This window comes from Salvelinus alpinus, chromosome 24, assembly GCF_045679555.1.
Source record: "Salvelinus alpinus chromosome 24, SLU_Salpinus.1, whole genome shotgun sequence".
NCBI lineage: Eukaryota > Metazoa > Chordata > Actinopteri > Salmoniformes > Salmonidae > Salvelinus > Salvelinus alpinus.
This window is the reverse complement of record NC_092109.1, coordinates 9,396,610-9,420,972: the sequence shown is the minus strand read 5'-3', so window position 1 is coordinate 9,420,972 and position 24,363 is coordinate 9,396,610. Positions and strand designations below refer to the sequence as shown.

The following is a 24,363-nucleotide window of genomic DNA, read 5'->3' as shown; positions in this document are numbered from 1 at the left end:
ATAGGACCCCTCCGTATATAATGGGGGAAAACACATACACCCTGGGTGATTACAGAGTTAAACTCCCATTCACTTTTCCTCTCTTCTCCATTCACTTCTATTCGTCTCAAACAACAGACTGCGACGACCACTCGCTAACGAGCAGAATTGGGCTCAATAGAGCATCGAGAAAGCAAATAGAAAGACACAAACACATGCATACCCTCCCTCGGTCCACTTCATTATTGGACAAATCCCCATCGGAGATAAGTTAGTAAACAAAGATAACTATTTTTCAGATATACCAGTGCAAGCTTAGCCAGGAGAGTCAGTCAAGGAGACAGGCACATACAGAGCACAATATCATCAAATCCCTCTGTCATTGATATAATACTGTATCACAAAGCAGGCCGGTGTAGGGCAGTGTGTGTGTGTCTGTGTGAGTATGTGTCTGTCTGTGTGTGTGTGAGTATGTGTGTCCTAAAGTGAGTACAGAGTTCAGCTCTGGTCTGTCTGTCTGCTCTTCCAGCTCTTCTGGTTCTGTGGCTGAGTGTGTAAGAAAGATCAAGGTGGGACAATTGTCCTCGGAACTCCCAACTCCCCACGTGTGTGTGTGTGTGTTATTTTTACTATTTTCTACATTGTAGAATAATAGTGAAGACATCAAAACTATGAAATAACACATATGGAACCATGTAGTAACCAAAAAAGTGTTTAACAAATCTAAATATTTTGTATATTGAGATTCTTCAAAGTAGCCACCCTTTGCCTTGATGACAGCTTTGCACACTCTTGGCATTCTCTCAACCAGCTTCATGAGGTAGTCACCTGGAATGCAATTAAATTAGCAAGTGAGCCTTGTTAATAGTTAATCTGTGGAATTTCTTTCCTTCTTAATGCATTTGAGCCAGTCAGTTGTGTTGGGACAAGGTAGGGGTAGTATACAGAAGATAGCCCTATTTGGTAAAAGATCAAGTCCATATTATGGCAAGAACAGCTCAAAAAAGCAAAGAAAAATGACAGTCTATCATTCCTTTAAGACATGAAGGTCAGTCAATATCAAGAACAACAAAATATTCTTCAAGTGCAGTCGCAAAAACCATCAAGCACTATGATGAAACTGCCTCTCATGAGGACCACAAGACCCAGAGTTACCTCTGCTCTAGAGGATAAGTTCATTAGGGCTACCAGCCTCAGAATTTGCAGCCTAAATAAATGCTTCACAGAGTTCAAGTAACATCTAAACATCAACTGTTCAGAGGAGACTGTGTGAATCAGGTCTTCCCTTTTCAAATTGCTGCAAAGAAACCACTACTAAAGTACACCAATAAGAAGAAGAGACTTGCTTGGGCAAAGAAACACGAGCAATGGACATTATACTGGTGGAAATCTGTCCTTTGGTCTGATGAGTCCAAATTTTAGATTTTTTTGTTGTCTTTTTGTTTATGTGAGACAAGGTGAACGAATGATCTCTGCATGTGTGGTTCCCACCGTGAAGCATGGAGGAGGAGGTTTGATGGTGTGGGGTACTTTTCTGGTGACGCTGTCAGTGATTTATTTAGAATTCAAGGCACACTTAACAAGCATGGCTACCACAGAATTCTGCAGCAAGTGAAGTTTGACCGCAGAGTGGAGGAAAAGCAGCCAACAGTGCTCAGCATATGTGGGAACTTCTTCAAGACTGTTGGAAAAGCATTCCAGATGAAGCTGATCAAGAGAATGCCAAGAGTGTGCAAAGCTGTCATCAAGGCAAAGGGTGGCTACTTTGAAGAATCTCAATATACAACATATTTAGATTTGTTAACCTTTTGTCAATAGGGGGAGCTGTTAGCATTATTTTTTTTTTTACATTTCCAAATTAAACTGCCTCGTACTCAATTCTTGATCGTACAATATGCATATTATTGTTATTATTGGATAGAAAACAGTCTATAGTTTCTATAGGAGTTGAAATTTTGTCTCTGAGTGGTACAGAACAATTTCTACAGCACTTTTCATGACAGGGTTCAGATTTCAGAAATTTTTACCTCTGATCTGGGGTCTGTTTATAAGGCCACAGTGAATGCTATGAAGAAACCGACACTACCTACGTCTTCCTCTGGGTGTCTGTACGTCATCACGTTTTCAATGAACTCTATGGGACGTTCACAGCCATTATAAATGACAAAAATGTACAGAGACCCCTCTTTCTCAACGTGCGCCTCAAGCGTGAAGGCCATCGGACCTGCCTCGTTCCAAATCGTTTTCTAACCAGCAGTATTTCTCCGGTCATGTTTTCAGTCGTTATAGTTGTTAAAAACATCATAAGGTAGTGAATTTTAACCGTTTTATAGCAATTTATATCCGTTTAGTGCGATTCTGAGGAATTTATTTGTCGTGCACTTTCTAGCTTTGGGAACGTTTCGCGGTCTCGGTCGTTGTTAGTGGACATTTCGAAGGACAGAGGACATCTATCGACCAAAAGACGTTTATAACATAGAAAGGATACATTGCCCAAGAATATGATGGAAGATCAGCTCAAAGTAAGCAATATTTAATATGATAAACCGTGTTTCTGTCGAAATATTTTAAACGCATACATCGCCATTTTGTTTGGTATAGCTTCACTTGGCCAACCCTGTATTGAAAAGTAAGGATAATTTTAAAAATGTAAATCAGCGGTTGCATTAAGAACTAATTTGTCTTTCGATTCCTGTCAACCCTGTATTTTTTAGTCAAGTATATGATTAGCTTTTAATTAAACTAGATCACTCTGATAGATGACGTCAGACATATTGAGGCTTGATTTCCTAGTATTTTCATTGTGTAACCACGGTTTTGTATGGCTAAATATGCACCTTTTCGAACAAACTGTATATGTATGTTGTAAAATGATGTTACAGGAGTGTCATCGGAAGAATTCTGAGAAGGTTAGTGAAAAAATTAATATCTTTTGGCGGTGGTTACGTTATAGCGCTCTTTGGCTGGAATCGATGCTCTGGTAACGTTGGAACATGTAGTATGCTAACTTATCGATTTATTGTGTTTTCGCTGAAAAACGCTTAGAAAATCTGAAATATGGTCTGAAATCACAAGAACTGGGTCTTTCCATTGCTATGCTTTGTCTATTTTTATGAAATGTTTTATGATGAGTAAATTGGTCATACACGTTGCTCTATCTAGTAATTCTAGTGGATTTGTGATGGTCGGTGCAATTGTAAACTGTGATTTCTACCTGAAATATGCACTTTTTTCTAACAAAAACTATCCTATACCATGAATATGTTATCAGACTGTCATCTGATGTTTTTTTTTATAGGTTATTGGCTATCAATATCTTAGTTGAGCCGAATTGGTGATAGCACCTGAAGGAGTAAGAAACTGATGGAGTTAGAATAGTGGTGTATTTTGCTAACGTGTTTAGCTAATAGATTTACATATTTTGTCTTCCCTGTAAAACATTTTAAAAATCTGAAATGGTGGCTTTATTCACAAGATCTGTATCTTTCATCTGGTGTCTTGGACTTGTGATTTAATGATATTTAGATGCTACTATCTACTTCTGAAGCTATGCTATCTATGCTAATCAGTGTGTGGGGGGTGGGGGGTGCTCCCGGATCCGGGTTTCTGAGGCAGTAAAAGTTAAACACGTTTTTGGTTACTACATGGTTCCATATGTGTTATTTCATAGTTTTGATGTCTTTACTATTATTCTACAATGTAGAAAATAGTACAAATAAAGACAAATCATTGAATGAGTAGGTGTGTCCAAACTTTTGACTGGTACTGTATGTCTTTGTTTATGTGTGTGTACAGTATGTAAATATTTATGTGTGTGTGTGTGTGTGTGTGTGTGTGTGTGTGTGTGTGTGTGTGTGTGTGTGTGTGTGTGTGTGTGTGTGTGTGTGTGTGTGTGTACATATCTGTCTTTGTATGTGTTTGCCTTTGAACTTTTTGTGTGTCGGAGAGTATGTGCACTTTGCCATAAAGATGTGGTGTGATCATCGTGCCTCAATGACAGAGGAGACATCAAAACTACCCTGTCATCTCACAGAGACAGACAGACAGACAGACAGACAGAAAGCACAAAAAAACAAGAGAGAGAGAGAGAGAGAGAGAGAGAGAGAGAGAGAGAGAGAGAGAGAGAGAGAGAGAGAGAGAGAGAGAGAGAGAGAGAGAGAGAGAGAGAGAGAGAGAGAGAGAGAGAGAGAGAGAGAGAGAGAGAGAGAGAGAGAGAGAGAGAGAGAGAGAGAGAGAGAGAGAGAGAGAGAGAGAGAGAGAGAGAGAGAGAGAGAGAGAGAGAGAGATAGTGGACTGTGGTGGTCTGTGTTACCCCTGCTGGCTGCTGGTCTGGTGCGGCTGCGGGACCTGCTGCGTTGCCGTTGGAGACGAGTGCGGCCCAGAAACCTGTAGTAGTACGAGGGTCTCCCAGAACCCTTCCTGGTAATGCCTGCCCCTGCCATGGTCCTTCCAAAAACCCAGGACCAAGCCAGTGCAACTATCACACTATCCCAAGTACACTTCAATTCCACTCACTCAGTGTCCCTCTTATCAAAACGTCCCAAAACTCTTGTCCAACTTCCAAAATACACTCTAACTTCACGCCATTCACTGTATCCAAAACGTCCAAAAACTCTGCTCCAACTTCCAAAATAAACTCTCTTATAAAGTTTCCCAGAGCGTCAGACACAAGAGTGTCCTGAATGCTGTGTTTCTGTATTCTGAATCACAGGAAAGCTGTTCCCATTCCCATCGCCAGCCAGTGACTGGAGGAATTCTGCAGAAAGAGAAACAGAGTCCACTCCTCCTCTGTCGTTCTCTCACTCAGTCATTAAGTCAGCCACTCGGGGAGAAGCCTAGTAGTTACCCTGAGAGATACTTTTACAATGCCTCTCCTCCCCTGACCTGCCAACCTGCAGGGCGGTGTGTGTGTAGGGCTGCAAGTCTCTCAGTTCATGCCATTAAGTTAAGAGAGAACAACAGAAGAAAAGTTTGGGCTGTGGTGAAAACCTGGCAGGTATCAGCAAGTAGGGTGGAATGGGGTGGAAGTGCAACGGGAAGCCTTTGGATTTACATGGCTTTACATCTGTTTGTCTTTACATCTGTTTGTCTTTACATCTCCATTTCCTTCCTCAATCTCTTTCTTCCTCTCCATTTTTCATTCATTATTCTATTGCATTTTGGCTCCCGAGTGGCGTTGCGCTCTAAGGCACTGCATCTCAGTGCAAGAGGTGTCACTGCTGTCCTTGGTTAGAATCCAGGCTGCATCACATCCGGCTGTGATTGGGAGTCCCATAGGATGGTGCACAATTGGCCCAGCATTGTCCGGGTTTGGCCGGGCTAGGCCGTCATTGTAAATAAGAATTTGTTCTTAACTAACTTGCCTAGTTAAATAAAGGTACAATATAAAATATAACATTTCCACAGACTTGGACCAAAATGAAATGATCTGTAAACCTCAACAAAATACACTACAATATGATTTATTCTGTCTAACCTCATTCCATTCCTATGCTACAATCCCAGTCCACTCCAAATGACTATAGAACCAAGTATAGTACCAGTTTAAACTCACAGTCCAGTCGAATCCAGTCCACACTTTAGGATAATCTCATTATCACGGGCTCATACTGGCCCCTCTAGGCATGCCAGTGACAACCAATGGAAAAGCAGCTCTAGACATGTCAGAGAACCAATAGGAGTGGGCTCCAAAGGTGTGGGTCAGGCAGCTGGACTAGACTGCCAGATGGACACAAAGAGGTAGAAACACACACACACCTCAGATACCCATTCATACATATTTGGACAATACACAAATGTACAATGGGTCTATTTTGAGTTCTATAATAGAAGATGAGTTTCATTGTGTACAAAGACCTAGACCTTAACACCTGGCAGAGACAGCAGAGACACAAGCCCTGCCGTTACATCAAACAGATTATGTATAGGATAGTCATTACAGCATCTACAGTGAACCACAGTTGGAATCAAACTCATTTTCTATAAAGCATTGATGAAGGAAAATGTAATTTTACGTCTCCAATAGGGCTCCCGAGTGGAGCAGCGGTATAAGACACTCAATTTCAGTGCTAGAGGCATCACTACAGACACCCTGGTTCAAATCCAGGCTGTATCAAAATCAGCCGTGATTGGGAGTCCCATAGGGCAGTGCACAAATGGCCCAGCGTCATCCGGGTTTGACCGGTGTAGGCCATCATTGAAAATAAGAATTTGTTCTTATCTGACTTGCCTTGTTAAATAAATAAAAAAAGATACAGTTGAAGTCTGAAGTTTACATGCACCTTAGCCAAACACTTTTAAACTCAGTTTTTCAAAATTCCTGACATTTAATCCCAGTAAAAATTCCTTGTTTTAGGTGAATTAAGATCACCACTTTATTTTAAGAATGTGAAATGTCAGAATAATAGTGTAGAGAAAGATTTATTTCAGCTTTTATTTCTTTCATCACATTCCCAGTGGGTCAAAAGTTTACATACACTCAATTAGTATTTGGTAGCATTGCCTTTAAATTGTTTAACTTGGGTCAAACGTTTCGGGTAGCCTTCCACAAGCTTCCCACAATAAGTGGGGTGAATTTTGGCCCATTCCTCCTGACAGAGCTGGTGTAACTGAGTCAGGTTTGTAGGCCTCCTTGCTCACACACGCTTTTTCAGTTTTGCCCACAAATGTTTTATAGGATTGAGGTCAGGGCTTTGTGATGGCCACTCCAATATCTTGACTTTGTTGTCCTTAAGCCATTTTGCCACAACTTTGGAAGTATGCTTGGGGTCATGTTCCATTTGGAAGACCCATTTGCCACCAAGCTTTAACTTCCTGACTGATGTCTTGAGATATTGCTTCAATATATCCACATAATTTTCCTGCCTCATGATGCCATCTATTTTGTGAAATGCACCAGTCCCTCCTGCAGTAAAGCACCCCCACAACATGATGCTGCCACCCCCGTGCTTCACGGTTGGGAAGGTGTTCTTCGCCTTGCAAGCGTCCCCCTTTTTCCTCCAAACATAACGATGGTCATTATGGCCAAACAGTTCTATTTTTGTTGGAGCCAGACACAAACAAACAGTACCAGTGCCTTTGTGTGAAATTATAGTATGTTTGATTTTTATGCCTGTAGCCTGTAGCTGACCCAGTTCATAGTGTTGGCTAATGCTGACACCTTTACTGTCGTTCCTCGGTCCTCACTGGGTTCATTGTGATGGGATAGCTAACATACTAGAGTAATATACCGCTGCTAACACACTGGGGCTAGGCTGAAATACTGCTAACACACTGGGGCTAGGCTGATACTCTGCTAACACACTGGGGCTAGGCTGATATACTGCTAACACACTGGGGCTAGGCTGATACTCTGCTAACACACTGGGGCTAGGCTGAAATACTGCTAACACACTGGGGCTAGGCTGATATACTGCTAACACACTGGGGCTAGGCTGATATACTGCTAACACACTGGGGCTAGGCTGATATACTGCTAACACACTGGGGCTAGGCTGAAATACTGCTAACACACTGGGGCTAGGCTGATACTCTGCTAACACACTGGGGCTAGGCTGATATACTGCTAACACACTGGGGCTAGGCTGAAATACTGCTAACACACTGGGGCTAGGCTGATACTCTGCTAACACACTGGGGCTAGGCTGATATACTGCTAACACACTGGGGCTAGGCTGATATTCTGCTAACACACTGGGGCTAGGCTGATATTCTGCTAACACACTGGGGCTAGGCTGATATCAATTTTTTTTATTTATAAAGCCCATTTTACATCAGCCGATGTCACATACTGCCGCTAACACACTGGAGCTAGGCTGATATACTGCTAACACACTGGGGCTAGGCTGATATACTGATAACACACTGGGGATAGGCAGATATACTGCTGCTATCACACTGGGGCTAGGCTGATATTCTGCTAACACACTGGGGCTAGGCTGAAATACTGCTAACACACTGGGGCTAGGCTGAAATACTGCTAACACACTGGGGCTAGGCTGATATACTGCTAACACACTGGGGCTAGGCTGATATCAATAAAATGTATTTATAAAGCCCATTTTACATCAGCCGATGTCACATACTGCTGCTAACACACTGGAGCTAGGCTGATATACTGCTAACACACTAGGGCTAGGCAGACATACTGCTGCTATCACACTGGGGCTAGGCTGATATACTGCTAACACACTAGGGCTAGGCTGATATACTGCTAACACACTGGGGCTAGGCAGATATACTGCTAACACACTGGGGCTAGGCAGATATACTGCTAACACACTGGGGCTAGGCTGATATACTGCTGCTAACACACTGGGGCTAGGCAGATATACTGCTAACACACTGGGGCTAGGCTGATATACTGCTAACACACTGGGGATAGGCAGATATACTGCTGCTATCACACTGGGGCTAGGCTGATATTCTGCTAACACACTGGGGCTAGGCTGATATTCTGCTAACACACTGGGGCTAGGCTGAAATACTGCTAACACACTGGGGCTAGGCTGATATACTGTTAACACACTGGGGCTAGGCTGATATACTGCTAACACACTGGGGCTAGGCTGAAATACTGCTAACACACTGGGGCTAGGCTGATATACTGCTAACACACTGGGGCTAGGCTGATATACTGCTAACACACTGGGGCTAGGCTGATATACTGCTAACACACCGGGGCTAGGCTGATATTCTGCTAACACACTGGGGCTAGGCTGATATACTGCTGCTAACACACTGGGGCTAGGCTGATATACTGCTAACACACTGGGGCTAGGCTGATATACTGCTAACACACTGGGGCTAGGCTGATATACTGCTAACACACCGGGGCTAGGCTGATATTCTGCTAACACACTGGGGCTAGGCTGATATACTGCTGCTAACACACTGGGGCTAGGCTGATATACTGCTAACACACTGGGGCTAGGCTGATATACTGCTAACACACTGGGGCTAGGCTGATATTCTGCTAACACACTGGGTCTAGGCTGAAATACTGCTAACACACTGGGGCTAGGCTGAAATACTGCTAACACACTGGGGCTAGGCTGATATACTGCTAACACACTGGGGATAGGCTGATATACTGCTAACACACCGGGGCTAGGCTGATATTCTGCTAACACACTGGGGCTAGGCTGAAATACTGCTAACACACTGGGGCTAGGCAGATATACTGCTAACACACTGGGGCTAGGCTGAAATACTGCTAACACACTGGGGCTAGGCTGATATACTGCTAACACACTGGGGCTAGGCTGAAATACTGCTAACACACTGGGGCTAGGCTGATATTCTGCTAACACACTGGGGCTAGGCTGATATTCTGCTAACACACTGGGGCTAGGCTGATATCAATAAAATGTATTTATAAAGCCCATTTTACATCAGCCGATGTCACATACTGCTGCTAACACACTGGAGCTAGGCTGACATACTGCTAACACACTAGGGCTAGGCAGACATACTGCTGCTATCACACTGGGGCTAGGCTGATATACTGCTAACACACTGGGGCTAGGCAGATATACTGCTAACACACTGGGGCTAGGCTGATATACTGCTGCTAACACACTGGGGCTAGGCAGATATACTGCTAACACACTGGGGCTAGGCTGATATACTGCTAACACATTGGGACTAGGCTGATTTACTGCTGCAAACACACTGGGGCTAGGCTGATATACTGCTAACACACTGGGGCTAGGCTGATATACTGCTAACACATTGGGACTAGGCTGATTTACTGCTGCTAACACACTGGGGCTTGTCTGATATACTGCTAACATATTGGGACTAGGCTGATTTACTGCTGCTAACACACTGGGGCTAGGCTGATTTACAGCTGCTAACACACTGGGGCTAGGCTGATTTACAGCTGCTAACACATTGGGACTAGGCTGATATACTGCTAACACACTGGGGCTAGGCTGATATACTGCTAACACACTGGGGCTAGGCGGATATACTGCTAACACACTGGGGCTAGGCTGATATACTGCTAACACATTGGGGCTAGGCTGATATACTGCTAACACATTGGGGCTAGGCTGATATACTGCTAACACACTGGGGCTAGGCGAATATACTGCTAACACACTGGGGCTGATATCCTGCTAACACACTGGGGCTAGGCAGATATACTGCTGCTAACACACTGTGGGATCATTGGAGCAAAAGTGGGACTTGGTGGTTTGCTATGGGCTAATTTTCCGACTGTGCATGTGTGCATACATGCATGGATTCTCCCTTACACTCTCACGGCAAAGAGGACCTCAGTCAGCCATTGTTGATTAACACTGAACAGTGTGTGTGTGTGTGTCCGTGTGTCCGAATGCACACATGTGCATGTATGAGGAACTCAGTCAACCATCCTCGACTAACACTGAATAGAATATGTGTGTATTGTGTTACTGTTTAAATACATCAAGATATTCCAGCAGCTCTGCTCTGTGGTCTCTATTACAGGAAGCAGAACCAGGCCATGGAGTGTGTTAAGGGGTCACAGTCAGGGTCAGTCTCAGGGACAAGGTCACTTCCTGCTCTCAGAACCTTCCTGGGACCAACTAACACACTCCTGGGAATACACTGACATCACTAGTGTGTGTGTGTGTGTGTGTGTGTGTGTGTGTGTGTGTGTGTGTGTGTGTGTGTGTGTGTGTGTGTGTGTGTGTGTGTGTGTGTGTGTGTGTGTGTGTGTGTGTGTGTGTGTGTGTGTGTGTGCACAGTATCGTTGGTTTTTGTGTGTGTCTAATTTTTGGAGTGAATTCTTGTTTGTGTGTGTGTGTGTTGGAAGTCACCCGAGCCGTGGCAGATAAAGAGTTAAATAAAAGGATTGCTGCTCTTACCTGTAGAGGAAATGTAGGAGGAGGATGAAGGGGAAAGGTCATATCCAGAGCAGAGACATGCAAAACAAAGGGAGACATGGATTAGGATAGCATGAACATTCATGTCCCCAAGGGAGAAGAAAATATTTGACACACAGTACCGCTCTATACAAAATAAACACGGTATATTCCACACTTAACATAATACACACAGTACACTGCACGTTACTCACGTACAACTGTTGACAAAAAATGTGCTGAATAATAAATACAGACAATAAAAGGGCTTCAGTTAATTAACCACCCAAAAGTCAATAGATTTCCACAAAGAATATTAAGGTAATTCCTCTCGGAAAGCAAACAAAAAGAGAACAATTGATTCCCATTTGAAATCCTATTTTCCCTAACCCCTAACTCATAACCCCTAACCCCTAACTCATAACCCTAAGTGTAACCCTAAACCTAAACCCTAAGGCTAAAATAGCCTTTTTCCTTGTTGGGACCGGGATTTACTATCTTAGTTGAGCAAGTCACTCTGCATAAGAGTTTCTGCTAAATAACCAAAATGTATACGTGAAAATGAACACACCAAAGCACACTGGGTATTATTATTGGCCTTGTTTCGGGGAGGAGCTCATTAAAATTATACTCAGCATGCTTAGCAATTGTTAATTGTTCATTTACATTTTAGTCATTTAGCAGACACTCTTATCAAGAACAACTTACAACTAGAGCATTCATCCTAAAAGGAAACGTCACAATTTTTCTACTTCAAATTCATCATTTCCAGCATGACCCCAACATCAACATGTTGACACCTCTTCAAATTAGTGGAATGTTCTATTATCATAACTCACACCCTTAGTGGAATGTTCTATTTCAGTCACACCCGTTGCTGACAGGTGTATAAAATCGAGCGCACAGCCTGCAATCTCCATAGACAAACATTGGTAGTAGTATGGCCTGTACTGAAGAGCTCATAGGATGCCACCTTTCCAACAAGTCAGTTCATCAAATGTCTGCCCTGCTAGAGCTGCCCTGGTCAAATGTAAGTGCTGTTATTATGAAGTGGAAACGTCTAGGAGCAACAACGGATCAGCCGCGAAGTGGTAGGCCACACAAGCTCACAGAACAGGACTGCCGAGTGCTGAAGAGCATAGTGTGTAAAAATCATCTGTCCTCGGTTGCAACACTCACTACCGAGTTCCAAACGGCCACTTGAGCTTCATCTGGAGCTTCATGAAATGGGTTTCCATGGCCAAGCAGCTGCACACAAGCCTAAGACCACCATGCACAATGCCAAGCGTGGGCTGGAGTGGTGTAAAGCTTGCCCCCATTGGACTCTGGAGCAGTGGAAACACGTTCTTTGGAGTGGTAAATCACGCTTCACCATCTGGCAGTCCGACGGGTAAATTTGTGTTTGGCGGATGCCTGAAAAATGCTACCTGCCCCAATGCATAGTGCCAACTGTAAAGTTTGGTGGAGGAAAAATAATGGTCTGGGGCTGTTTTTCATGGTTCGGGCTAAGGCAATCATATCACTACAGCATAAAATGACATTCTAGACAATTCTGTGCTTCCAACTTTGTGGCAACAGTTTGGGGAAGGCCCTTTCCTGTTTTAGCATGACAATGCCCACGTGCACAAAATTAGGTCCATACAGAAATGGTTTGTTGAGATCGTTGTGAAAGAACTTGACTGGCCTGCACAGAGCCCTGACCTCAACCCCATTGAATACCTTTGGGATGAATTTTAATGCCGATTGCGAGCCAGGCCTAATCGCCCAACATCAGTGGCCGACCTCACTAATGCTATTGTGGCTGAATGGAAGCAAGTCCCTGCAGCAATGTTCCAACATCTAGTGGAAAGCCTTCCCAGAAGAGCGGAGGCTGTTATAGCAGCAAAGAGGGGACCATCTCCATATTAATGCCCAGGATTTTGGAATAAGATGTTCGATGAGCAGGTGTCCACAAAATGTGAATTGCTATAAAACAATTGTTTAGAAAGGTATTTTGCATTTTGAAAATACAAATTACAGTATTTTGAAAATGCAAAATACAAAAATACATTGTAGTGTAGTTCAGCCCTGTGTAATTCAAATGACAAAATACTCAGAAGTAATTCAAATACATGTAACATAAACACTGCCTGTCTCTTGTATCCCTGCTATCAGGAGAAAAACAACGAGAGCTGGATAGAAGAAAGTCAAACTAACTTTTGAGTTAGACAGACGGACTGAATCGCAGGCAGCCTGTGAGAAAGTTATGTGTCTAGTAGAGTTGTGTGAGATTGTTATGCAGAGAGAAAGAGAGAGTGATATTTATCTCTTCTTCTTCATCGATCTCCTTGCATAAAGAGGCATTACGATTGAATGACAAAGAAAAGCTGCCGGCTCTATCATAGGCTTACTCAATACGGCCACCACTGCTGATGTTATTAACACTCAACATTCTCAGGAAACAGATCAGCACACTGAGTATACACAGACAACCTCTCTATGTACCCCCCTCTCTCTCTCTATGACCCTCCTCTCGCAATTCAATTCAAGGGGCTTTATTGGCATGGGAAATGTGTTAACATTGCCAAAGCAAGTGAGGTAGATAATATACAAAAGTGAAGTAAACAATAAAAATTAACGGTAAACATTACACATACAGAAGTTTCAAAACAATAAAGACATTACAAATGTCATATTATATATATATATATATACAGTGTTGTAATGGTTTCGGTCTCTCTCTCTCTCTCTCTCTCTCTCTCTCTCTCTCTCTGTCTCTCTGTCTCTCTGTCTCTCTCTGTCTCTCTCTGTCTCTCTCTGTCTCACTATGTCTCGCTATGTCTCGCTATGTCTCTCTCTCTCTCTCTCTCTCTCTCTCTCTCTCTGTCTCTCTGTCTCTCTGTCTCTCTGTCTCTCTCTGTCTCTCTCTGTCTCTCTCTGTCTCTCTCTGTCTCTCTCTGTCTCACTATGTCTCTCTATGTCTCTCTGTCTCTCTGTCTCTCTCTCTCTCTCTATGTCTCTCTCTCTCTCTCTCTATCTCTCTCTCTCTCTCTCTCTCTCTCTCTCTCTCTCTCTCTCTCTCTCTCTCTCTCTCTCTCTCTCTGTCTATGACTCTCTCTCTCTCTCTCTCTATGACCCTCCAGTGAACTGTCTGTCTGTTTGAAGGCCCGGGACACCGCTGCTGCAGGTTGTTTACATCAACATCTGATCAGAGTTGATGTTACAGATAGTCACACACAAACACGTTCCCACTATCAGTGGACCCTCCTCCTCATAGTTTTGGCCCAGTGGAGCAGAGGCGGTCGTATCCCCCATGCTATGAGTGAACGGATGCCTGGCTGTAACCATGACGAGGAGGGTCTGCAAGAAAAGCCAGGAGAAAACAGAAGCTCTGGAATTCTGACTGTCTGGGATCATGGAGCATTGTGGGAATGTTGATTAGCCCTGAGGAATGGCCTCCACAGCAGAGCCTAGGTGCTCTGCAGTCATTGTCGTGTTTTAATTAGGAGTCGGATATGACGACCCTCTGACTCTAAACACTGTGATCAGTGATGGGCTGTGATGTACACATGGACGCAAGCGCACAAGTGCTTTCGGCGTTAGCCAATGGGAGAGATTTGAGCGCGGAAATTATTTTTAATGGGGTGAGAAGAGACGGAGAGGGGGAAAGGGTGAGGGAATGAGAGACGGCTGGAGTATCAGAGAGGGAGAGAATAAAAGAGAGACCCCACTTCCTGCCCATAATGTCAGTCCTCGTCTGGCTCAGGCAATAATGAGAGACGGAATGAAAAGCAGACACGTTGTAGACCCCCACGCCTCCCCTCTCTCTCTCGCTGTGACTGAGTGAGTGTGTGTGTGTGTGTGTGCTTGTGTGTGGTTGAGTGGGGGTTGTTGAAAGTTAGAGAGTGAGCAGTACTCTCCGTAGCTCTTTGATGTGTGGATGGGAGACATTGTGAGCAGGCTAGCAGGCAAGGGGCGTATGGGAGCAGTTACTTTAGCTCTTAGCAGAAACCAACACTTTCAAAGCACAGGAAGGCAGACAACATTTTTTGACATTTAGCCTACGCTCTTATCCAGAGCGATATTGCATTATTTATTGCATTATTTTTAATATAGCTAGGTGGGAACAACACCAAACAGTCATAGTAAGTAGGCTTACATTTTCCCCCAATAAAGTATCTATCAGCTAAGTCTGAGCTAGTAAGGGGGGAATTCAAGTGTGAGTGTCGGTTCACAAAAGGCATGTTTTCTTTGTTTTCGTAAGATGGGCAGGGACTCTGCTGTCCTAGTTTCAGGGGGAAGCTGGTTCCACTATTAGGGTGCCGGGACAGAGAAGAGCTTGGACTGGGCTGAGTGGGAGCTGCCCTCCCGTAGGGGTGGGAGAGCCAAGAGACCAGAGGTGGCAGAACGGAGTACTGTTCACTCTATGCCTTAACAAGGTGTCACGCCCATTGAGGAACTCTCTACCAGGGGACCTGGTGGGCGATAGACGACAAACATCTTAAGCTTGACAATCACAGCATGGAATTCAAATGAGGAGATGGACAGGTGGGTGAGGGAGGAAAGAGAAAATCTCCCCTTGGGAGAAAGGAGTAGGGTAGAAATGTTGGGGAGAAACGCTGCTGAGACACGTGCGCACAGCTCTACATTGTCCTTCAGAGTTACGGAGAACCGAGGGTCATAATAAGCTTGAGGAAGCAGATTGGGAACAGACTTGAGTACCAGGCTACACTAAAACAGCTTCAATAACACTCTAGTAGATAGCATCCACTATGGACTCTCGAGCTGGGTTGAACAGAGAATCAGATACAGTTAGAATGGCACACTTCAAACAAACCTTCTCAGGTGCAGGGTACATGCAGGACAAAGGAGATCAATATCTGCACACTTTTAGAGTGCTATCAAAGTGTACTCGATATTTCAAGGCACGGGTCTTGAATGCCATGCACATTCAGTCTAACAGGAGTTAGCTGGTGAGATCCTCGGCGAAGCAGTCGTGTTGGACCGCAATGGCGTTACAGAAGTTGATCAAAAGTGTATCCACACTGCCCTCATCTGGACATAAGGTAGAATTGCAGCATTAGAAATCGAGGCTAATGACTGGAACTCCGAGCTTACCTCAAAGCTGTTCCAGCATGGCTGTGTAGTGACTCCCGTGGTCAGATAGGAGTGGGTCACCTCTCTCTAACCACTGTTCTTAACTCCTGTCCCCTGGAGCTATATCTTTATTCCCTGCCTTCCGTAACGCTCATCTGACCATCGTCTCTGTCAATATGACTGCCGGTAGAGAAGAGGTGGGGAGAGGGGGGGGGGGGGGGGATGAGGCCGAGAGACGAGAAGAAAGCGAGAGAGACAGACCGACAGATAGAATGAAGGAGGAATAGAGGGTGAAAGAAGATGAGTTTGTTTGTGTCTGCTCTTGAGCAAATATTTACATCAAAAGGAAAGCACAGCATTCGAGTGGATTAGAGGAATGCTTGTGAGTAGATCAAAGCCAGTTTGATCTCTCTCGCTCTCTCCGACACACACACACACACACACACACACACACACACACACACACACACACACACACACACACACACACACACACACACACACACACACACACACACACACACACACACACACACACACACACACACACACACACACACACACACTTAGTGTTGGTAGCTTATTGGTTAAGAGTGTCGGGCCAGTAACTAAAAGTCGCTGGTCCAAATCGTTGAGCAGACTAGATGAAAAGTCTGTAGATGTGCCCTTGAGTAAACCACTTAACCCTAGTTGCTCTGGGTGAAAGTGTCTGCTAACTGACTAAACTGTAACACACACACACTGATTACAAAGGGAAATCAAGTGAAGCAGCAGTCCAAGAGATGAGGTTTAGGAGACAGGCAGAGAGGAGATCATTGAGTTGACCACTCCAATCGACAGACTCCCATGTATATACAGTGGGGAGAACAAGTATTTGATACACTGCCGATTTTGAAGGTTTTCCTACTTACAAAGCATGTAGAGGTCTGTAATTTTTATCATAGGTACACTTCAACTGTGAGAGACGGAATCTAAAACAAAAATCCAAAAAATCACATTGTATGATTTTTAAGTAATTAATTTGCATTTTATTGCATGACATAAGTATTTGATCACCTACCAACCAGTAAGAATTCCGGCTCTCACAGACCTGTTAGTTTTTCTTTAAGAAGCCCTCCTGTTCTCCACTCATTACCTGTATTAACTGCACCTGTTTGAACTTGTTACCTGTATAAAAGACACCTGTACACACACTCAATCAAACAGACTCCAATCTCTCCACAATGGCCAAGACCAGAGAGCTGTGTAAGGACATCAGGGATAAAATTGTAGACCTGCACAAGGCTGGGATGGGCTACAGGACAATAGGCAAGCAGCTTGGTGAGAAGGCAACAACTGTTGGCGCAATTATTAGAAAATGGAAGAAGTTGAAGATGACGGTCAACCACCCTCGGTCTGGGGCTCCATGCAAGATCTCACCTCGTGGGGCATCAATGATCATGAGAAAGGTGAGGGATCAGCTCATAACTACACGGCAGGACCTGGTCAATGACCTGAAGAGAGCTGGGACCACAGTCTCAAAGAAAACCATTAGTAACACACTACACCGTCATGGATTGAAATCCTGCAGCGCATGCAAGGTCCCCCTGCTCAAGCCAGCGCATTTCCAGGCCCGTCTGAAGTTTGCCAATGACCATCTGGATGATCCAGAGGAGGAATGGGAGAAGGTCATGTGGTCTGATGAGACAAAAATAGAGCTTTTTGGTCTAAACTCCACTCGCCGTGTTTGGAGGAAGAAGAAGGTTGAGTACAACCCCAAGAACACCCTCCCAACCGTGAAGCATGGAGGTGGAAACATCATTCTTTGGGGATGCTTTTCTGCAAAGGGGACAGGACGACTGCACCATATTGAGGGGAGGATGGATGGGGCCATGTATCGCGAGATCTTGGCTAAAAACCTCCTTCCCTCAGTAAGAGCATTGAAGATGGGTCGTGGCTGGATCTTCCAGCATGACAACGACCCGAAACACACAGCCAGGGCAACTAAGGAGTGGCTCCGTAAGAAGCATCTCAAGGTCCTGGAGTGGCCTAGCCAGTCTCCAGACCTGAACCCAATAGAAAATCTTTGGAGGGAGCTGAAAGTCCGTATTGCCCAGCGACAGCCCCGAAACCTGAAGGATCTGGAGAAGGTCTGTATGGAGGAGTGGGCCAAAATCCCTGCTGCAGTGTGTGCAAACCTGGTCAATAACTACAGGAAACGTATGATCTTTGTAATTGCAAACAAAGGTTTCTGTACCAAATATTAAGTTCTGCTTTTCTGATGTATCAAATACTTATGTCATGCAATAAAATGCAAATTAATTACTTAAAAATCATACAATGTGATTTTCTGGATTTTTGTTTTAGATTCCGTCTCTCACAGTTGAAGTGTACCTATGATAAAAATTACAGACCTCTACATGCTTTGTAAGTTGGAAAACCTGCAAAATCGGCAGTGTATCAAATACTTGTTCTCCCCACTGTATATATACAGTGTTGTAATGGTTTCGGTCTCTCTCTCTCTCTCTCTCTCTCTCTCTCGCTATGTCTCTCTCTCTCTCGCTATGTCTCGCTATGTCTCGCTATGTCTCGCTATGTCTCGCTATGTCTCGCTATGTCTCGCTATGTCTCGCTATGTCTCTCTCTCTCTCTCTCTCTCTCTCTCTCTCTCTCTCTCTCTCTCTCTCTCTCTCTCTCTCTCTCTCTCTCTCTCTCTCTCTCTCTCTCTCTCTCTCTCTCTCTCTCTCTCTCTCTCTCTCTCTCTCTCTCTCTCTCTCTCTCTCTCTCTCTCTCTCTCTCTCTCTCCCAGGGGGTATGTTTAGTTTAGTTAGGGAGGCCCTCTCTCTCTGACTCTCACAGACCTCTCTATCATAACTTCTCCTAAAAACTTCTCCTCTCTCCTTCTCCGGTTTTCTAAACATCCCCCCAACTTGGAATGGACAGAAATATGACTGCATTACATAACCTACAGAACTCCATACGCACACCAATACTCATACAAGGAGTAGTGGAATACCAAATGCTGTTTGTCGTTAGCATAGCTGTCTGAGTTTTAGTGTGTACTTGCTATGTTGCCCACATCTTACTACAACTATACTTCACACTAAAAAGTGTATTCCCTTTCTTTGCCACTAGGTGGCTTTACTAGAGGAGGCATGCTGAGCACATCTCTTCTGCGATGCCAAGCACACACAGTGTGTTTGTGTGTGTGTGTGTGCGCGTGCATGCGTGCGTATATACGTACATGTGTGCGAGTACAAGCGCACGTGCACACGGACGAGTCTGATTGTGTGTAGGTGTGAGAGCCTCTGTGTGCGCGCGCGTGCGTGCGTGTGTGTGTGTTATGACAGTGGCCTTTTCACCTCCATCATAACCACGTTAGCGGTCTGTGTGCTGCTGGGAGCGGGGTCATGGGATGGGTAAATGTAGTGTTCCTGCTAAGGCACAGGAGACTAATGGGACTAGGGCCTCAGGCTGCCTGTCTCACACTGCTCCCATTCACTGGAAATATAACATGAGGTACACAAACGCATGCACACGCATAGGGCTGGCACAATATGGATGAAGGCCGTCTTGAAACAAAATAATCGGCATAAGCGTAAAAAAAAACACATTGTACACAGCACACAAACAACTGAATATACGGTAGCGAATTATACACACAGTGTGAAGCCTTGATATACTGAAAGGGCCCTTAACTGAGTCGTGACTCATCAACAGTCAGTCAAGCGGCCAGTGTGTGTGTGTGTGCGTGTGCGCGTGAGCGCGTAGTTATAATTAGCACTACTCAGAGACCTTTTGGCTGGTGAAAAGGAGTCGTGAGGTAGTTAGTGAGGGACAAGCTCACTGATGGCACAGAGTCAAGGCCAGTAAATAGGGAGAGATGGAGAAAGAGAGAAAATGAAGGAGGGTTGTGGTAAGATCGGGCCTTTTGACAAACTCATGCAAAAACATCTTCTGCCTGGAGAGACTGTACACTGGGGACTCAATCAGCGAGTGTTAGTTGGTGTCAAAAGCATGTGCTCTCTCTCTCTCCATGCCCTCCATCTCTTTCCCTCCCAGCATCAGTCATTCTTCTCTTGAGAGGACAACAGTATACCAAGGCTTATAGAACAGAGGACAGAGGGATAGGGTTGCTCTCTCTCTCTCTCTCTCTCTCTCTCTCTCTCTCTCATCTCTCATCTCTCAACAGTATTTCTTATTAATTAAACATGCTATGCCTATCCCATACACACTTAAACGTGCTTTACATAACAAATTCCCTGAGATGCAACTTAGACACAAGTCCCGGTGGGATGTAATATTGCAGAGAGTAAGGTAACCCTACAAACTCGTATATGAGGAGATACAGTTCCTTGACAAGTAACTTTTGAACAGCCTGGTCTGTGGTGGATCTGAATGAACTGAGAGATGAGGAACAGAGAGCATGTCTTTAAAGGACAATACAGAGAGAGAGAGAGAATGCGTGGCCTGAAAGCTGACAGAGGGCTTGACCTCGAAAACAATTTCAATCTGAGTCCCGGACATGTGTTTGCGCATGCGTGCGGAGAAGCAGAGTGGTGATCAGAGATGCCTCTGGAGCCTTCCAGCTCTCAGCATGGGTCTTGAAACAAGACACATCGAAAATGACGTTCCCCCAAACTTCACCGGCCCATCTGAACGCCTACACAGACACCTCCTACACCCACTCCTCTCCCATACCGCAGCTAGACTGGAAAAGGGTTCAAGTGAATTTGACGGTAGCTTACAGGCGGCTCGGTGACAGGTAAAATTCTGTATTTCATATTACAGTACACCTACTGTAATATAAATATGATATCAAAACACAAACTGTGTAATGACACACAATACAATCCGTGAAATGTACTGTATTATAATGTAAAAAAGTAAATGCTACTTCAATGGGAATGCATGAATGAATGGATGAGTGAAATTCATCGTATTTTACAGGATTTTACTGTCATTTGAAGGGATTGTTGCAAGCAGGTTGCCTGCTAGGTAAAGTGTTTACACATTAAGACTTGTTAATGAATAGTTGGTGTTTCAAAGCACTTGCTCTTCTTGAGACCTTAAGAAAGGCTTTCAACCTGGCAACAACTACAGGACAAAACAGAGCAAAAATACATGGCAAAATGCTCATCCATTTAAGGTTAAGACGTGCTGCTACTCAAATTTGTCCCCTATTCATTTCACATTTCACAGGGCTCTATAACCACATATGAGTTTAATTGGTACAGCATTCTCACTCACGGTTGCAACAAATATAGCCTCTTATAAGGCATTCCTCAAAATATGTTAACGAGCCAGAAACAACAAACGGTACCCTCTTTTGGTCAAAAGTGTTTTTGCGCTCCGAAGACGTTTCAGATTTTTTTTTTACTGTTCATAATACCCTAAATGACCATAGAAATGTCAGTTTACCGTTACAATGTAGGAATTCACTTAGCTACTTCTCCAGAGTGCCCTGGGGGTGTGAGGGAGGCAGGGACAGACCCTGTACTGTGTACTGTGCCCTTCAGGTAAAACCAGACTGTGAGGAGAACCTATACAGTGCCCTCCAGGTAGAACCAGGCTCCTTGGGCCATGTGCAATGACAACTCTTATTACGGAGCCCAGCAACAGCAGATTAAATAGGTCACACAGAATTAGATTCACAGTGTCATTATGGGACAGAGGGTTAGGTAGAGTTGTTCCCATACTGCTGCTACAGAACCTCTCCAGTCTTCTCAGAGGGCAGTGAAACACAGCGAACACAAGGCTGAGGACAGGAAGTGAGTTATTGGCTTGGACAATAGCCAGGTGTTGGGTCAGGTTGGCCCAAAATGTCGGAAGGAGGAGAGGTGAGGTAGGTTAGCACTGGTATTCTCCCTACCTCCCTCATGTGAAAGCCAAACAGTCTAAAACCGCGGACAGCAAACTCAACTCATTATAGCAATTATACAACTGCATAGAACAGAGGAGTTTTTGTGACACTGCTGGACAGAAAGAAAGAGAGAGAGAGCAAGGGATAGAGATGGGGGGAGAGAGAGAGAGAGAGAGAGAGGGGGGCAGAGACAGGGGGAGAGATAGGGAGAGAGGCCTTTCCATCTATAATGAAAGAAAATAACAACAACAGGGAAAGAAAAGGAAAGCCTGAAAGGGGGAAGAGAGCAGAGGAGAGGAGAGCAGAGAGTGAGAAGAGGAGTGTGGGGAGAATTGAAAGGAGATGAGAGGGACTGTTGAGTTTCACTAATGAAGGCTGCCTGATTGAAACCAACCACTCGAGAGGTTCACACACAAAATACTTCTGGCACCAAAGGTCCACCGCCTGCCCTGAAATAAACAATTACACAAACACACGCATGCTTGAGCATGTATACACACATGTACTCACACGTGCATAGTTGGACTGTAATGCACTCACAAACAAAATCCATAAAAACACACGCACACATGTGCACCCACAAACACTCAACCAGGTACGTGTCTTCGAGTACGTGTAAGTGAAACTGTCAAACTCAAGAGTATCTCTGACCATCCAGCCCCATAGAATGTACTGTCATCTGTACAACCTTATCATGTTCTCTCGGAGGATATGTCAAGTGGGTGTCCACTTAGTCCTCTGGCCATAGTATACTGTAATATCTCTTATTCACTGAGTCCTGTCAGGTCGTCTGACCTGATGAATAATTGACCTGATGGTGGTGTCTGAATAAATCTGCTCTCATGATCTAACAATCTGTTCAACTCTCAGGTTTGATATTTAATGTAGAGATCATTATCGACTTCCTCAACACACCCTGCCCAGTACCCACTGAGCCATCTGAGACATAGAAGTATATTATATAGAGAGCAAACTGTAGTCCCTTGCCGTCTTGCGATGTAACATGTGTCATCATGTTTCATATGTAGGTCCAGTGGCCTATCTTCAGGCCATAGGGTTAGATCCTTCTGGAACTATATCTCTGACCTCCAAGTTAATGGTTAGACTCTGTTACACTGAGTCAATAGTCAGAGTACTTAGCTAATTGGTTATGCCCACCAACGACGGTTAATGGTCAGTGTTCGTGTTTGCCAGTTAACTGGCACAGTAATGGTCAGTGGCTCACTGATAACCGTCGGACTGAACCACTTTGGGATCTGCTCGGTCAGTTAACGGCCTGACAATTGGGTTTGTGCGAGTGTGTGTGTGTGTGTGTGTGTGAGAGAGCGAGAGCGAAAGAGAGGGAGGGAGAGAGAAAGAGAGAGAGGCTAAGCATTACAACTCTAGAGAGTAGCTAGCGATGAAGAGGGACATCCCTGAAGATCTCAAAGCCACTAACAAGCTTTCTGCTTAATGTGCAGACAGGGCAATTAAAGGAGATAGTGAGTTATAAGGAGATAGTGACTTCTAAAATAATTAAGATTGATTCATGTTCAGAACTTATAACCTTCAAAGCCTTCCACAGATTTGGCTACGTGAGACACATACACTGAGTGTACAAAACATTAGGAACACTTTCCTAATATTGAGTTGTACCTCCGTTTGCCCTCAGAACAGCCTCAATTCGTCGGGACATGGACTCTACAAGGTGTCGAAAGCGTTCCACAGGGATGCTGGCACATGTTGACTCTAACGCTTCCCATAGTTGTGTCAAGTTGGCTGGTAGTGGATCTTTACTGCGAATACCTCATTCCATCTCATACCACAGATGTTCAATTGGATTGAGATCTGGTGACTGGGCAGTCCACTTCAATAGCTGAATTCACTGTCATGTTCTTGGAACCATTCCTGGACAATCCTAGCCTTGTGGTATGGGACGTTATACTGCTGGAAAAAAAAATCGATTTTGCAGACGGATACACTGCTGCCATGAAGAGATGCACCTGGTTGGCAATGATGTTCAGATATCCTGTGGCATTCAAACGTTGCTCCACTTTTATCAAGGGACCCAATGAAAACACACCCCACACCATCACACCACCAGCCTGTAATGTTGACAAGGAATGATGGAGGCATGTACTCATGTGGTTTTCTCCATACCATAGTTCTCCCATCAACGTAAAACAGCAGGAACCGGGATTCATCAGACCAGGCAATGTTTTTCCAATTCTCCACTGTCCAGCGTTTTTCATTCCTTAGAAAAGTTCGTGTTCGCAGTTTCGTGTTTCTTGCCTAAAGAAGTGGTACTCTGTAAGGTCGTCGGCTGCCTTAACCCATTCGTGTCAAGGTACGACCAGTTGCGCATTCTGTTATGGGTCTTTGGCCACCAATGTTGCACTGGACTGTCAGTTGACTAACTGTAGTCCGTCTGTTGCTCTGCACAATTCCTTGTCAGTCTCCTTTGTCGTCTTTCATAAGTGACCCGTTTTCGACCACTGACCTGCCGTTGGGTGGATGTCCTCTGGGTGGTGGACCATTCTTGATATACACGGGAAACTGTGTGCTTAGACAGAGAGAAACCAGACACACGGGCAGTGGCGGTCGGTGCCATTTAAGATGAGAGAGGACGATTTTTGG

The 24,363-nt window shown here is 44.5% G+C and overlaps 1 protein-coding gene and 1 long non-coding RNA gene across 4 annotated transcripts in view; one reads left to right on the top strand and one right to left on the bottom strand.

The window, feature by feature from the left end:
• LOC139552091 (uncharacterized) overlaps positions 1-24,363 on the top strand; it is a 65,577-nt gene that overhangs the window by 5,033 nt on the left and 36,181 nt on the right. The gene's annotated exons all lie outside the window — the stretch shown is intronic.
• LOC139552090 (disabled homolog 2-interacting protein-like) overlaps positions 1-24,363 on the bottom strand; it is a 222,111-nt gene that overhangs the window by 167,093 nt on the left and 30,655 nt on the right. The window contains exon 1 of one of the 3 annotated variants that reach the window (XM_071363494.1): positions 4,292-4,869. The exons of 1 other annotated variant lie outside the window; for it this stretch is intronic. In XM_071363494.1, the coding sequence (XP_071219595.1) occupies positions 4,292-4,421 (130 nt within the window). In that variant the 5' untranslated portion in view covers positions 4,422-4,869. Of the gene's footprint in view, positions 1-4,291; positions 4,870-24,363 lie in introns of those variants that run through there. One more of the 3 variants, XM_071363493.1, reaches the window with a different exon arrangement.